The following is a 15911-nucleotide window of genomic DNA, read 5'->3' on the forward strand; positions in this document are numbered from 1 at the left end:
AAACAGAAAAATTGCTGGAGGAAATGCAGAAGTAAACGTAAAAATACATCTTCTCGGACTCAGGAGCAAAAGCTACAGATTTTCCAGACTTGCCTTAGGCTTCAGATTTTCCAGACTTTTCTTAGGCTTCAGAAAAATCACTGCTAGAAACACCAAGCTACATATGAAGAAAGGGCAACTGTGGAATACAACAATCCTAAAGGCATAAATGATTGTGTCAAGTATGGGAGTAGTAGAGGAGGAGCTTGCATCACTGGTTTTTGAGTAATTTTCTGTTTTCATTCAGAATGCAGAACCCCGTCTAATGAACTCATGATTGTGGATAATTTTTTTTTTCTTACTTACTTTCAACAGCTGATAAGAAGTCATCCTCCCACACCCAGAAGCCATGGGCTGTGAACCAGTTTACTCTGGAGCTTACAGAGAAAGAGACTTCTTTAGAAATCAATCCAGTTCAGGAGCTTTAGCCATTAACTTTTGCTGGACTGATGCCCCTCAGAGCAATTCAATGTTCTATTGAATGAAGGGAAAAACAACCCCAAAATATATCCACTGGTGTCTTTTATTAAGTTATGCAAAATACAGTATTAATTATGACACTGCATGCATTTTAGACAATATAAATGCAAGCCTACAGAAAATGTGACAAAGAAACCCTCAATTACTCTTGAGGTAGTATACAAGGAAAAATAGGAAAGCAGAAACACAGTGGATTAAAAGAACAAAATATTAGTATCACTTTGTGCATACATTAGTCACTCATAAATACATTTGTATGAAATAACTTAAGATACAATTCCATTCTTGTTAAAAAATATACTTCTTCAAATTCACCATTCTTGTTTGTTTTGATTTCACATGACATTTTATGGTATTTTATTGGGTGGGTTTATTTCTTTTTTGTCACTGTCATCATGATTTTACCCATTTCCTCCAAGAATTTAGGCACAGATGGCCTCATGCACAAAAATAAATAAGAAACCTGCTTGAAGGGAAAAGAATTCTGCTCAAATAGTTTAGGATAGTCTAATAAATACGTTTTTGTTTATAAAAATATTTCAGGTTTATAAAAGAGGGGAGGGGACAGTCTCCCATGTGGGAAGGATGTCAAGTGAAAAGTGCTGTATAACGTTTTTGAAGAGATTTTGTTTTAAACATATAGTACCGTTATGAATATATATTTTATAATAATCCTGTTTCTCAGAACCTTGAAGTATCAAATGCTCTTTTCTGCCTTTTGTTTGCTGTCTTATTGCCGTTTGGGGAGATGCCTAGTTCAGAAGGGTTCCGTATAACTGTGCTTTTGTAAGGCTGTCCTTCCGACTCAGACCAGTGCTCCCAGTCCGCTGGAACTGTGGCTGTTTGCTGTGAACACCCGAATGGCTTCCTTGATCCATGGAAGACTGGTGGATTTCTGGAGCCTCCACTGAACTCTGATTGAGTGACTCTGCTGAGCTGTTGGGGCTCACGTCCACGTATTCTCTTTTCAATACTGGGCTATTTTCGATGTTTTTGCTACTGCATAACTGGACAGTGATCCGTTCATTTTTTTGGTCTCTTGATTCTTTTGTTTTGTAAGTGGGCAATTTGTCCTGTTTACAGCTTGTGCTGATGTCAATGTTCAGGCCACTGTCTGTTCTCAGGAAGCAAGAATCCACAAGTCTGCTTTGGCAGATGTCATCTCCCTCTGAGCAGCTGTCTGCTTTGTAACTAGCATAGATGGGGCTTGTTCGACTGTCCCCCTTCTTGATGGGGCTGCTGTAGTACTGCTCTGAGAAACTGCAGGGCGACAGCCTGCCAGCGTTCCTGTAGGAGTACGCTCCAATGTCCTCCACGCTCAGCTGCCTCCATCGCCCTGGCAAGTCTTCTTCTGAAAGGTGGGTGCTCCTGCACTCATTCCTCATTTTCTGGTTTGCCAAAGCCTGCTGTGGTGTTATGGCTGAGAAATGAAAAGGTTCATTTGCATATGGAGGCAGAGTCCTGGTAAAAGTGGGTGAGTTCTCGTTGTCGTCAGCGAGCTCCATGTGCTGCGCGGGCTTGGGCTTGGCAAACCTGGGGCTGCCCTGATGCTCGTAACCCGCGGGTGACTTCCTTTCAAACAGCTCGTCCCGGTTGCTCATGTAGATCGCTTGCTGGGAGGCTGTCAGAGTGTTGGCTTGGGCGTTCTCCTTCTCCTCAGATGTGACGCTAAAGCTGGAGTAGGAGCTGGAGGTTGGCAGAGAGGTAATGTACTCTGGGAAGGCTTCGTGGGAGAAGCTGGAATGGAAACCGTCTTCTTCCACAGTGCTGTCCGTGGAGTTTTGGGACCGCAGGAACCCCACATCTTTCACTTGTGTGTCCACACTCTGCCGCCTCTCCCTCCTCCTCTCCTCGGGGCAGTAAAGGGCCGTGTCACTGCAGTAGATGTCGGACTTGTACTGGGGTCTTTGTCCGACTTTTCCAGCAGAGTCCTGAAAATTGAGATCCCTCGTAGATGGGCTTGACAAGTGTGAGGACAAGCTGTGTGGGTCAGGTTTTTCCAGTACTTTGGCAATGACGCAAGTGGGTATGGTGTCAGCATAAGAAGTGTGGCACAAGGGGACAGAAAGGCTGCACCCGTGCTTTTCCAGGTGGATGCTGACTCTTTCCTGAAAGTCTGTTGGCAACTGCAACATAAAGAGATGGCAAGGAGAAAAGGGTACGTATCAATAGAGGTGTCAGATGAGTGCTGTTTATGACATTACATAGCTCACCATACCTGGTTCTTTGTGACGGCCACAATTTTTGTGCATTTCTGGAAACAAATGTAATCAAATGAATTTTGTTTGTTTACTTAACATTTGTACATCTTCATCTGCTTCCGCTCACGGTTAACACCGTGAAACTGAAATGTTTCCTTCCAAATTAATTCAGGTTGGATAGGAATGATCATAGAATTGCTCAGGTCAGAAGAGGCTTCTACACTCATCAAGTCCAGCCATTAACCCAGCACTTCCAGGTTTATTTTACTGATGTAAATAAAGTATGTAGTAAACAACAATCTTAAAAAGGCAGGTAGGGAATTAGAGTCTACAGCAACACTTTCCAGATCGTGTGCTTGGGTGTGATTGCAGTTGGAGTGTGAGTGTGCAGAGGTCTCTGTGGGAGTGAGGAAGCATGAAGAGATCGTATCTATTTTGTTCTTCTTTTGTCTTTCCTCAAGCTCATTGTGCCTACAACCCCATGTCAAATTGGCTCCTGCCCTCCAGCATCACCTTTGATAAATAATGCTGTTTGAAGATGCAGAGAAGCTGACTGACACTTATAGAAGTGGTGCTGGCTGCTGTGACAGGATTATTCCTGTGCTGGGAAGAAGCAGATCAAGCTGGCTTCCTTGCCCCTGCAGTTGGACACTGCTTGTCAGATCAACCATCCACATAAGCCTCAACGTGTCCTAACACACTGGCAGAAAAAAGCATTAAGACCTGAATTGTGACTCCTGTGACAGAATTAATCAATAAGTCTGTTGTGTATCAGAAATCCTATAGGTTTTTTTTTTCTTTAGAAAGTCAGGACCAGGGCTGTGGATGGTGGTTTCACCTGCCATTCTGTCATGTGGACCAGAAAAGAGAGAGAGATGACATTCCTTGGTGAATCTTGCTCAGGTATCACCAAGCATGCTTTCCTGTCAAATTTTATCTGCCTTACTCACTTGAGATCTCTAACAATGATCAGAAAGCAATATGAGAGAGGTCTCTCTCCCTATTTCTTGCTGGAAATCAGAATTCATGTTTGGAATAAGTTTTGAGTTTGTGATTGCATTAGCTCCTTTGATATTCCTGTTGATTTGTGCCCCTTGGGAATGAATCCCTTCGGTTCTGGGCTAAACTGTGATTTACTTAGCACTTTCTTTTTATAACTAGAAATCTAGTTCCTCTTTACAAAATAATCAGTGGTTAACATTGTGACCTTAGCAATCTCACTTTCCCTTTAAATTTCTTCCTCAGGAGGATAGAACTCTACAAATACTGGTAGTTTTGGACAAAGAAAGTTAAGGTGCCTGATCCTTTTCATGGCCTTATATATTGTAAGATATGGAGATCCTCTTTTAATTTCATTGGGTATTTTTTAAGCTGTTTTAACCCCCAAACCTCACTGTGTTCCCAATACAGACATATAGTGGAATGACATTCCTGTTATTTGTAGTAGGACAAGTGTTTTTTCAACCAATAGACCTTCCAGGATATTTTGGACAATTAACTCATATGTACTCCATTGGAAATAAATGATGCTGTCTGCTGGCAGACAGCAACATTAGTCATAGTAAGTACAGATGCAAAAAAGATTGAATAAACAGGTTGTAAAATAGGCCTGGTGTAAATCGCCTTAGAAACGAAGAAAAGAAATACAGTTAATTTAATGTGAAGATGCTGTATGGGGCAGCTCTTATTTTAATATCCTGCAGAACCCCTGTTTGATCTATTTTATACATGTTATTAAGATTATAAAATGTGTTAAAAAGAACATTAATTTGTGGGCACTGCACTGGAAACTGGAATTATTAAATGATACTGCTATCACATTGCTATATTTTACTACTGTTTAGGTTTCTGGATAACATAAAATAGTCCATCAGGCAATATTTGCACTTGTAAAAAAATTTATTGCCTGTAACAGCACCTTCACACTTGCTAAATTAATAAATGCTTGGACTAATGAGTGGAGACTGCTTGTTTAACTGAGTATATGACAGTCTGGGAAATTGTGGAGAGATCTCACATTTGTGATAGTTCTCTGCAAATAAACAATTAAATGCTTTAAAGGTCCTAATTAGAACAGGTAGGGTGCTATCAAGTGTGAGTAATATAATGATAATTCCTTGACACAATTTGCTAAGGGAAGTCAGTTAACAGGAAAAAAATAACAGGACCAAGATAATGGTTAATTTGGAAGTTCTGTCTCTGTTCCATAAAATAATTGTCTGGTGGACAGGAAAATCTTGCTCCATCTTTATTTATCAGGGTTATTCAGTTCTCTTAAGCCTTCTACTCACTTAAAGATGATTTGTATGTTCCAAATTTAATTTTGCAATATTCCATTGCAGAATTGCACAAGAGAGGCCATTTGGGGGGATGCTGACCTGATGGGACTGAAGAAGGAAAGACTATTCTCTGTAACCTTCACTGAAGCAATATATGTGGGGAAGGTGCTATTGCTTTGTGCAGGGCCTGGATCCCTAAAGAACTGTCTTCTTTACCAAGATAATATTTGCCTCCTCTTTAAGGAGCCCATTCCTCAAGCCTCGTTTCCTTGGAAGCGAGGATTATTAATTAAAGTTTACACTTTATGATTGGAAATCAATTATTCGGTGCTCTGGTTTCTTTAGCAAAAGATATTTGTTCTGGCAGTCCATTTTAAAATTCGGGTTTGGACACTAGCTGGAATGGAAAATAGCTTCAGGAGGAAAATTGACCATATCAGAATCTCTGACGCCTGTGGCTTGTCATTTCCCTGCTCTCACCCCACTGCTCCTGCACAGCATTTTGCATGCTGGAGTTCACAGCACAGCAGTGTTTTACGAAACCTGTGCTTTACAGGCAATCGGTGCAGTGGATCCTATTATAGTGGCTAGGAAAGGTTTGGAGAAAGAAAGTGCCTTCAAGTTCCACCATGGGCTGTCATTTAGTCAGCATCTCCCTTGGCTGCACAAACACCAGCATGTGCATGAGGTCTCCCGTGGCTTAAAGAAGGAATAAAAGCCTTAAGGGCAAAAAAATTCTGGAATTGATACATGCAAAATAACCTGTTTTCCATACAATATTTATGTCATCGAGCAAGTTTGGCCACATTACCTCTGAAAGTTTATGTGCCCTGTCATAGTTCTTGCTGCACTGGAGAAGCTGAGCAGCTAAATTGCAGTCCTTCCTGTAGAGCTCCTGGAAAAAAACAAAAAATAACCTCTTTAAATCTTGCAAAGTGCTCGTGGCATTCAGCCTTTCTCCCGTGCCTGATCAATCTTTTCAAAATTCACTTTGGGGAGATTTGGAGCATACTTTAATTTCTAAACAAATTAAGATGCTTTGTTGTTTCTTGCACAACCTAGAGATATTTCCTCCTCTGCTCTGTGAGGGCTGATAAAATTACTAAGAATAAACTTTTGAGACCTGTTACAACAGAACAGTAATCTGCATTTCAGAAGATAGATACTTACCATTAAGAACTGAATTTTATATTGTTAACAGGCATGGTACTGTGAAGGCTAAAAACCATGATCTTTTAAGCAAAAAAGAAAAATTTTAGTGGGTATTATCCAGGTGAGCACTAAAATACAACTTTAGAAAATGCTAAAATAACCTTATGAGACTCTGGGAGAAATTAATAACAGAAATATACATCGTGTTGGTTTTTTAAGAAGGGAGACTCTCTATCCTTTTGATATTTCTGGATGGTTCCTGGCTTCTTTAATATCTTGCAGAATGTAGCTATAGAAATATATTAAATCTCACTGCAAATATTTGATGCTGCAGAACAGAATATTTTCACTGGTCAAGAAATTACCATGAGAATTCCACACAAGGAAGGAGAGAATTTAAGCAAGCTTCTTATACTATCTTGGTATTGAATGATTCCCACAGCCTATTTAATGGGAAAATTCAGCACACAGATTTGCCCTTCACTTAAATTTAATTTAGAACACATGACTGTGTAACCGTATCCTTCAACTAGTATCTCTGGCTTCCTGAAGGTAGGAGTTGTATTTTGTTTTTCCTTTTCCTTGTCTAGTTGCATTAAAGCAAAGGTTGGCTTCAGTAGCTGACTTTATAGGTGGGCAGAGATGAGATATACAAAGCATGAAAGTGCTACGGGCACTGGGCTGTGTTAATCTGTAAAAATTACTATGTTTGTAGACAAAAGGAGTGGAATACTGATATAATTTGGATTTTCTCTGATGCTAATGCCATAATTTTATTGCATGCCAGTTTTTATGGCTACATTAATTCTCTTCAAAACTCATAGAGAAATCTTCTGTAAAAAAGGAAGTTCCTCAGTTTTAAAGGAAAATTTTAAGGTATTCTGTAATAAGAGAAGCAACAAGATGTTCTTGTGAGTCTTTCAGTGATGGGGATAGTTGTCCTGTGAACATTAGTTCATATTTTTGCACATTCAAGGACCTTTAGACACTTTTGTTTTGTGATTTTTTTTCTCTGTCTTTGTGAGATTTTATACATGCCCCTTCTGCTTCAAATGTACTGTATTCATTTATTGGATCTTAAATTTATATTAGGACACACTATTTTCATTCCTGAAAAAGAACCCAGGATTTCAATTTAGAAGTAAAATCTGCTGCACGTACATGTGACTCTGATATGTTGCATATACATTAAACCAAATATATATTGCTGCACAATGTATGGAACAGACAGGTACCCCGAGTCCCATATGGCATTTCCAGGCACACAAAAATGATATCTCTCCAGAACCTAATCCTTTCTTCAAAAGCTCTGTGCCTCTCTTTCTGCTCAGTGGTTGTCATGGAGAGCACAAAAAGCATTTCTGACACTTTATTTTTAGCAGCTTTAAAAATTACTACAGAAAAATTACATGTGAGCTGCATGTGCCACGTGTACTTTGTTCTCAACCTGGTGGGCCAAGCCATGCAACTTGTGACCTTCTCTCCTTTAATGTTTGCCTGAATGAAAACCAGCCGTATCTGTGGCAACTAGAACTATAATTAATGCCAGAAGTGTTTCCCACAGTTTAAAATATGTTTTTATATCGAAAACATAATTTTACATTTCTGTCAGAAGAGAGAGGGAAAATATAATTGAAGAAAGAAATATTGTTTAAATAAAAACATTTTTGCCATGTAGGATTCTTCATTTTATCACTTCTGTACTTATTAGGTATAATATTAGTGGTTTGTTTTGTAGTCCTTTATTTTAAAATTTGGAATATAACCTTTACCCTTATTAGTGACACTACACATAATCATAGATTATCCTGAGCTGGAAGGGACCCACAAAGATCATCAAGTCCAACTCCCAGCCCTGCACAGCATCATCCCCAAGAGACACACCCTGTGCCTGAGAGCATTGTACAAACATTTCTTGAGCTCTGTCAGGCTTGAGGCTGTGACCACTGCCCTGGGGAGCTGTTCCAGAACCTTTTCCTGATATCCAACCTAAATCTCCCCTGACTTAATTTCATGCTATTTTCTCAAGACCTACAAGGGCAGAACTTTGTCTGTGGACCAACCTCAAGTCTGAAGAAGTGGTACTGTTATTTGAGGCCTCTGGACCATATTCTAGTGCTCAGAGTAAAACTATGAGTACTGAAAACACTTCAAATGTGGCTCAAACCTGACTCCATGAAGTACTACAGGTCAGTACAAATGCATGCATACCTAAAGAGAGATTTCTGCAACTTTCTTCCACCGCTATTTTAAATCAAAAATAACTCCACTGATTTCAGATGAACTAGTCTGGAGATGTACCTGTGCTTCCAAAACCTGGATGTAGCCCATTACTTTTACCACACTCCGTTACACATAGCTGTTAGAATGATGAAGTAACTCTTCTTTCAACTCAACTTCTATAAAAGTTAGGGGTCAGATTGGGAACTCTTTATTTCAGTTGGAAAGCTGTTAATTGCACAGGCAGAGTTCACATCAACAGGCATTTTAATGAGATTAAATGCTCCCAGCTATGATTAAGAGTACATGTGAAATATGGGAAGATTGAATGTAAGATGCTGGAAAATAAGTGCTAACAGAAACACGTCTTCTGTCGATTAATTTTTTATTAAATGTGGAAGGAATGGCACAATAATGAACTAAATGCCTGCAATATTCCTCTCTTTGCTGTCTTTGTAGGTTTGTCTCAGGAAGGATTTAATGAGCTTGTTGCCAACTGCACTACTTTTGCCATTTTTCAGTAGTGTTTAATGAGATGGAGGGTGACAATTGCCAGAGATGTTCCCTGTTTTGTCCCACACAGAGACAAGTACATTTTTACACATGAACAACTGCTGGGGAAAGCCTGGCTCCTGCTCCCTGCAGGAGTGGTGTGAGTGACCAGGCTGGGTCAATCCTGCCTTCTGCTAGCAGAGCTGGCTTGTGCTGGGCTTTTGGTGAGCAAAGACCAAAATATCAAAGAATTGCAGGAAATGCAGAGCTCTATTCTGTGCCTAAAATCCTTCTGATGAGTTCCCATTCCACACACCTGTCCCTGTAACAGCTCTGACCATGTGCTCGCATCAATTTGCTGTAGTGATGGCAAAATCAATGTGGGAATATTGCCATTTCTTAGACTATTTTTTTTTTCATAATTTTCAGGCTAGATGTAAGGAATGAAATGAAAAGTCTCACCACAACCTCATAGCATAAGGAGAGCTGGATTTACAAAATGATGGGAACAAACAAACATGAATTTTAACTGTTGAGGGGACAGGTTACACTTCATACAAACATAAAATACTATTCTATAATTTCATAGGAAGTGCAAGAACTAATTTGTTTCTGAATATAATCTCAAAATGAATAATTAAATACTTACATTGTCTTCTGACAATTTATCTATCGTCACCTTGGCTTCTATTAAGTGATTATTGAGTGCAATTATTTCATGGCTCAAAGCCCGTTTTTCCTCTTCGTAATGTTGACCCTGCATAGAAAAAGGAGTGGTCAGTGTTTTTCAACTGTCAGAATATTTCAGATAAAGGTCCACTGGTTGATGTCATTCTCAAATTCATAGAAAATCACAATAGACCAACATTTCTTTTTTCTTTCTTCTTGCCCCCCCTCTTATTTATTTTCTCCATTATTTTCCTTAGGAGATGAGGTAAAGTTCTTTAGAACTATGGAGGTCAGACTGAGCTCATGTTAGGAACCTTCACAGAAGGCTCCAGTTAGCCTATGCAGAAGCATCTATTGAGCATCAATCAGTACATCCCTTCTTAGTCACAGGACAAGGTCTCTCACATGGAAGGCACTGGAGCTGCTCTTTTACTACAAGAATGTTTCACTTATGCTATTATTTCCCATGCTCATAAGGAAGGAAGAACAATATCTAAAAAGAAAAGCAGTTGTGTTTGAGCCAATTTCATTTTAGCTGTTGACTGTTCTGGCAGATTTAAAAGCCCTGATTAAGGTTGTTCATTTCTCAAGGTGAATGTTTACCTGATTGCAGGGTTAGCACTCATTAGCAGAACACAATCCACTGTGGCATAGCAGGAAAACAGTCTGATTCAAATTTCTTTCTGCCCCCTAATTTAATCTTGTTACCAGTAGGATGTAACTCTTCATTAAAAATGCAAAGAGATCAGTGGAAATAATGAAATGCCAGTAGGTCCTTCCCACCTTTTGTTTAATTTTGATACGCAGTGCTTATTGTACTGCTTCTCATATCAAAAATCATTGTGTACCAGTCATTTATATCCCTGCCTCCAGCCTTACATTGGTGCTAAAAAGTATGGCATTTTCTGTGCACTCAGAGCTGCAACAAGAAGGTTTGAAAAATATCTTGAGGGTATTTTAGAAAGGTATATTGCCAAAAGAGCAGATAGTGGGGTAAACCCTAATATACATCTATTTTTTTTAGTGGACCTAATCCAGCAACAAATTCACAGTCTCAGTGGTGCTGAGCAATAGGACAAGAGGCAACAGGTGGAAATTGGAACATGGGAAGCTCTCCTGAATATGAGGAAGGAATTCTGTACTGTGAAGGTGGCTGAGCAATGAGGCAGGGTGCCCATAGAGGCTGAGGAGATATTAAAAATCTCCCTGGACACATTTCTGAGTAAAATGCTCCAGAGTACCCTATTTGAGCAGGCAGATTGGACTAGATCTCCAAGTGGATGTAGTGGTGAAATGGTCCCTTCCAACCTCAACCATTCTGTGATTCTGTGAATGTGACTTCCCATTTTTAGTTGTGAAAGACTCAGATTTCCCAAATGCCATATTGCCAGGGTCACACAAAAATCTTCTATCAACACACGCTTGACATTGTCAGCTAATTGACAGCAAGGGGAATTGGGTGTTTTGAAGTCTGAATGAATATCAAGGTTAATTATCCAGCTGCAAAGCACCAGCTTGTATTAAAGGAGGGAGATTAAATTGGAAGTGGCAGCTCTCATCATGCTAAGCTGCTATTTAAAGAAAAACACCTTCTCAAACGGTCTAAGCAAACCCACAGCTTGCTTTAGACTGGGCAGATATGATTGAAGTGTCTTTGTGAAGGTCTGGACTGGCCTATTTTAGTGTCAGTTTTCTGTGGACGGTCTGGTCCCTGCTGTTGCCAGCCCTCTGTCCTGACATTTCGGGTCTGGAGGCTGGCTCAGGCTTGGCACCTCTCACCTCCTTGTTCCCATTGATCAGGCACTCCTGCCTAGGGACTTCTCATGGAAGGCCAAAGTGAAGCTTTGAGAGCTTGCAAGGCTCCAACCTTAGTGATTTTAACCAGACACAGGACTATGTTTTTTAATTAGGCAGATCAACGTGATTTTATAGGAGACCCTTAACTCTCATTGATTTTATAGTGAACTAAACAACCAGGCACTTTGTAAACTTCCTGGCCATCTGTGCACCTCTAAAGTCAGTCTCCTTTGAGACTGTGACTGAAGATTACATTTTCAGAGGTATTTAGCTGTGTAATGAAGTAGACATGTGACTACCTAAGTACCTGCAAAAAATATGTCCCCTTAGTTTTTGAAGTAATTTCATGCTTTTGAAGGATCCAGGTCCACTGAGTACAGACATAATCTTCCGAATAGCCATTTGTATGGAAGGTTTTATCTGTCCTTCTATGACAAGTTGTCATACCAGGGCAGGTGATTTGTAGAACTCTGTTGCTCTAAGTAGCTCTGATCTTAGTAACTGTTGCTCTTGCCTAGCCAAATTGAACTTTACTCATTCTATTTTGCAGTTCAGGAGAGAATATCTGATTGAAGATTTATAGTTTTCAAGAGAGAAACTAATAAGGCAGCAGATTCAGGCTTGGAAGCACTGCTTTCCACTGCATTTGAGTAATGCTGAACCTGGCTGAATTTTGATTTCATTTTATTTCACTTATAACATTTGGATGATGTTTCCCAGACTTTGTATCTGCTCAAGTGTGACTTAAAAAGATATTCTATATTTATTGAACTGTAAAACTCATCTCAGTTCAAATTTATACTATACAGGTCAGCAGGTGGACACCAAAGTAATAAACACCTCAGTAGTGCCGTGGAGAAGAGGGAATAAGAAAGAAAGGCCAGTCCCAATCTTCTCCACCATTATTAGTTCACTTCTTTCTCTTGAAATCAATGTCATTAACAAGAGCAAAGAGCCTGTTTTAATGTGACAAAATGAGGTAGCCTAAAGGTGGGCAGGACACTGAAATCCTTTGGCATATTGGCCACACACTGTGTGTCCATCTTTGGAACTTCAGCTCTTCAGCCAGATGTTTTTATGGTGCAGTTGTGGCAACAAGAGGACAAAGGCTTAATCCTGACACCACCTATGGGAGAGCAGAGCAGCTGGAAGGACAGTATGGTAGTGTTGGATCACTGCATTAGATCACTGCATTGCTGGTCACTGGGGGCTGCAACTTTGAACTCTCCACTTGCAGTCAAGCAATCATTTTCAGCATCAGATTGTCAGCGAGGCAGGAAAGGAGGATGGGAATCATATTATCAATGCTATGATAATAAGTTACAAATATAAATGCTTATTTTACTTGTAACCACTTTTGGTAGATCCCTCTATTTCTGGAAGCTTGTAGAAGCTTGGTCCTCCTACTCTACCACAAGACTGGCGACCCTTCCTCCCTCTTTTTGGCACTGCTTTCTGCTCTGCAGGTGCTAATACCCTGTCTCTCAAAGCTGAATTAAATCAGTGGTGTTATTGATATGCCTCAGCTGGGCTGAGGTTTCCTGAAGTCCACACCAAAATGCCAGAGCCACAGACTGCAGTGGCGTGAGTGGCTGGTGGATCCTTGTTCAGAAATCTTTGTTGAGTCAGCTCTGTGCATCTGCCCCCCTCATCCCTTGACACAGAGCCAGCACACGAAAACACAGCTCTGTAGAGTCTGACTAACACAAGACAACTACAGTCATGTGCCCACATCTGACTCAGATCAAATTTGTTCTGCTGGGTGAATCCAGCAGTCACAGCACCTAGGCTGAGGGCACCTTGCTCCTATCCTGGATTTACCATGACCCTCAGTGCATCCTTATCAGATCTGAGGAAGGGACTGAATATCTGTTCTTCCCAAAGGAACCATATTATGTAATAAAATATATAATCTCTGTCTGGAACCTTAGGACCTTTTTTATAATCTGCATCTATCACAGTGAAAATATTCCTCATATATTTATAGATATAGATCCATAAAAATATAAGTTGATGCTTTCAAAAGTGTTTGGTGCCATCTAGTCCCTACATCTGAAATCTGTGATATAAATGGGGTGAAAAGAATTTTGTTAGGTTGGTTCAGCATGAAATAATTAATAGATAAGTGTATTTTTTTAAAGTAACAAAAGTCGGATGAAAAGATCTGCTTATCTTGCATATTAGTGGATCCATAAATGTTACTACTCTAGTCCTTCAGCAGCAATGGGCAGGCTAAAAGTTCTTTCTCTGGTAATGAGTCTCTCTTCATTGCTTTCCAGCAGCTGGAGGGTGTCCTACCATAAAGCAGTGCCAGCCTATTACTCAAGGCTTGGCTGCTTCCCGTGGTCTCTGCTGTCTTGAGGGAGCTCTGATGTGTACAGACCTCTGGAAAGCAGCCTCAGTTTTGTAAATGGGAAGTGCTGGTCTGTGGAAATGTCAGACTTTTCAAACATGGCAAAGTAAATCTTAATGTTCCTGTAAGGAACATTTTTGTGGATGCAATTTCAATGCTACAGTGGCAATAATGTAATGGTAGTACTGACCAGCGGGGTATTAGTGGCCAGCAGTATTCCCTTGGAAATACTTTTAATAAGTAATGCCCTAATGACAGACAGAAAGAGAGGGAGAGACATTTCCTGTTACAAATACCACCAGAGTGATACTAGTATCCCATCCTGGATACATTGACAGAGGTTTACTACAGTGTTTTTGGATGAGGAATACAGGCAGAAATTTGTTCCCATTTTTCTCTACTGTTCTACTTGTCCAGGAGGAACACTTTCACAGGAGACATTCCCCACCTTTGTGAACCACTGTAACACTTTTAACTCAGTACTTTTCTCCTAGACCAGAAGTCACAATCTTTTCACTGCTTATGCTTTAAGGTATCTGCTGGGAAAATGCACGGGGTTGACTGTTCTGTGGATTGTAGTCAGCAAACAAGTGCTGACTGTACAAGTGGGGATATACTTTCAAAACAAACTCTGTATGTTTTATGGTGATATTTTACAACCTCATTGAAATCATCTTACGAAGGACAAAACTGGGCAGCTGAAGATGACAAAATGGGAGGAGTGGTTGGTAGAGCAGTGGGTGGTGCTGCCCTCCACAGGGACCTCACAGGCTGGAGAAATGGCCTGGCAGGAGCTTCATGAATTTCAATGAGGAGAGGTACAAAATCCTGCACCTGGGGAAGAACAACCCCTTGCACCAATGAATGCTTGGGGCCACCCAGCAAATCCTGCAGATTTTAGGAAAAGGATTGGGAGGTCCTGGTGGATACTGAGTTGAACACAAGCCACCAGTGTGTTTCCTTGCTGCAAAGAAGGCCAAAGGTACCCCTGGGCTGCATTAGGCAGTGTTGCCAGCAAGCTGAGGGAGATAATTCTTCCCTTCAGGACTGCTGTGGCCACACCAAGACTACTGTGTCCAGTTCAGGCTTCTCAGTACAGGTGAATAAAGACTTTACTGGAGAGGGTCTATGGCCACACTGGAGAGAGTCTTAGAAATGGCCAGGAAGGGCCAGGAAGACAATTAAGGGATTGGAGCATCACTTTTCCTAGGAAACACTGAGAGATGGGACTGTTTAGCCTGGAGAAAACACAGCTTGAGTGGGATCTCATCAAATGTGGATAAATATCCAAAGGGAGGGTGCAAAGAGGACAGAGCCAGGCTCTCTTCAAAGGTGGCCAGTGACAGGACAAGAAGCAATGGGCACAACACACAAAACTTCTGCGGTGCCACCTGAACATAGAAAACTCTTAAACTGTTGAGGGTGACTGAGCACTGAAAAAGGATCCCCAGAGATATTGTGGAGTTTCCACTCCTGGAGATATTAAAAAACTGTCTGGACATGGTCCTTGATGACCTTCTGCAGGTGTTTGAGCAGAGTTTGAAGATGCTGCCCAGGTATCCCTTCAAACCTCAACCATCCTGTCCTTCTGTAATGTATGGCTACCACATCTCACTGGACTGCTGTGATCACTGGGGTGCTTATGATATGATAGTTTAAATTTCTGATATTAGGAAATGCTGATATTTGCATATAAGTAAATGCTCTTATTGTTATGGAGAGATTATTTAATAAATGATTAATACATCTCTAGATCCCAATAAAATTGAGAACAAGTATGCATGGAATATGATACAAGTTCACTTATCTTTTTCTCTAGTATTCCATCAAGAACGTCAAACAGACCCCAGATTTGACTGGGTGTATGTGAATGCATGTCTTCTGGAGTCAGTTATTACAACATCTAATTATTAATGATAATTACAGCAGTCATGGAGGATGTGAGTGTGTTATCTATCATGAAGAAAGGACCCCCAGATGCCCTGTGCATTCCCAGTGATAGTTCAATGACAGCACTTCAATGATGAGTGAGGATGGATTTGTTTTACAGCATCTGTCAGTACATATCTCGTATTCTGGTGAGAAATTAATAAAAACGACCATTCTTTGTGGAATGGAAGATTGGGAGATTATGCAATGGTCTCTCCCACCAGGTGTGGAAACTTTTCAGTGTTGCAGAGGGTACTAATGTGGATTATTTTGAGTTTAGGTGCACTCTTCCCATGCAAG

The 15911-nt window shown here is 40.5% G+C and overlaps 1 protein-coding gene across 22 annotated transcripts in view; it reads right to left on the bottom strand.

The window, feature by feature from the left end:
- Positions 1-544: 544 nt before the first annotated feature.
- Positions 545-15911, bottom strand: part of BEGAIN (brain enriched guanylate kinase associated) — a 159699-nt gene continuing 144332 nt past the window's right edge. For all 22 annotated transcript variants that reach the window (XM_072930413.1, XM_072930414.1, XM_072930415.1 and 19 more), the window contains 3 exons: positions 9513-9620; positions 5811-5894; positions 545-2645 (listed from right to left, as the gene is read on the bottom strand). In XM_072930413.1, the coding sequence (XP_072786514.1) occupies positions 1272-2645; positions 5811-5894; positions 9513-9620 (1566 nt within the window). In that variant the 3' untranslated portion in view covers positions 545-1271. The remainder of the gene's footprint in view (positions 2646-5810; positions 5895-9512; positions 9621-15911) is intronic.

Source organism: Taeniopygia guttata, chromosome 5, assembly GCF_048771995.1.
Source record: "Taeniopygia guttata chromosome 5, bTaeGut7.mat, whole genome shotgun sequence".
In the NCBI taxonomy this organism is placed as follows: Eukaryota; Metazoa; Chordata; class Aves; order Passeriformes; family Estrildidae; genus Taeniopygia; species Taeniopygia guttata.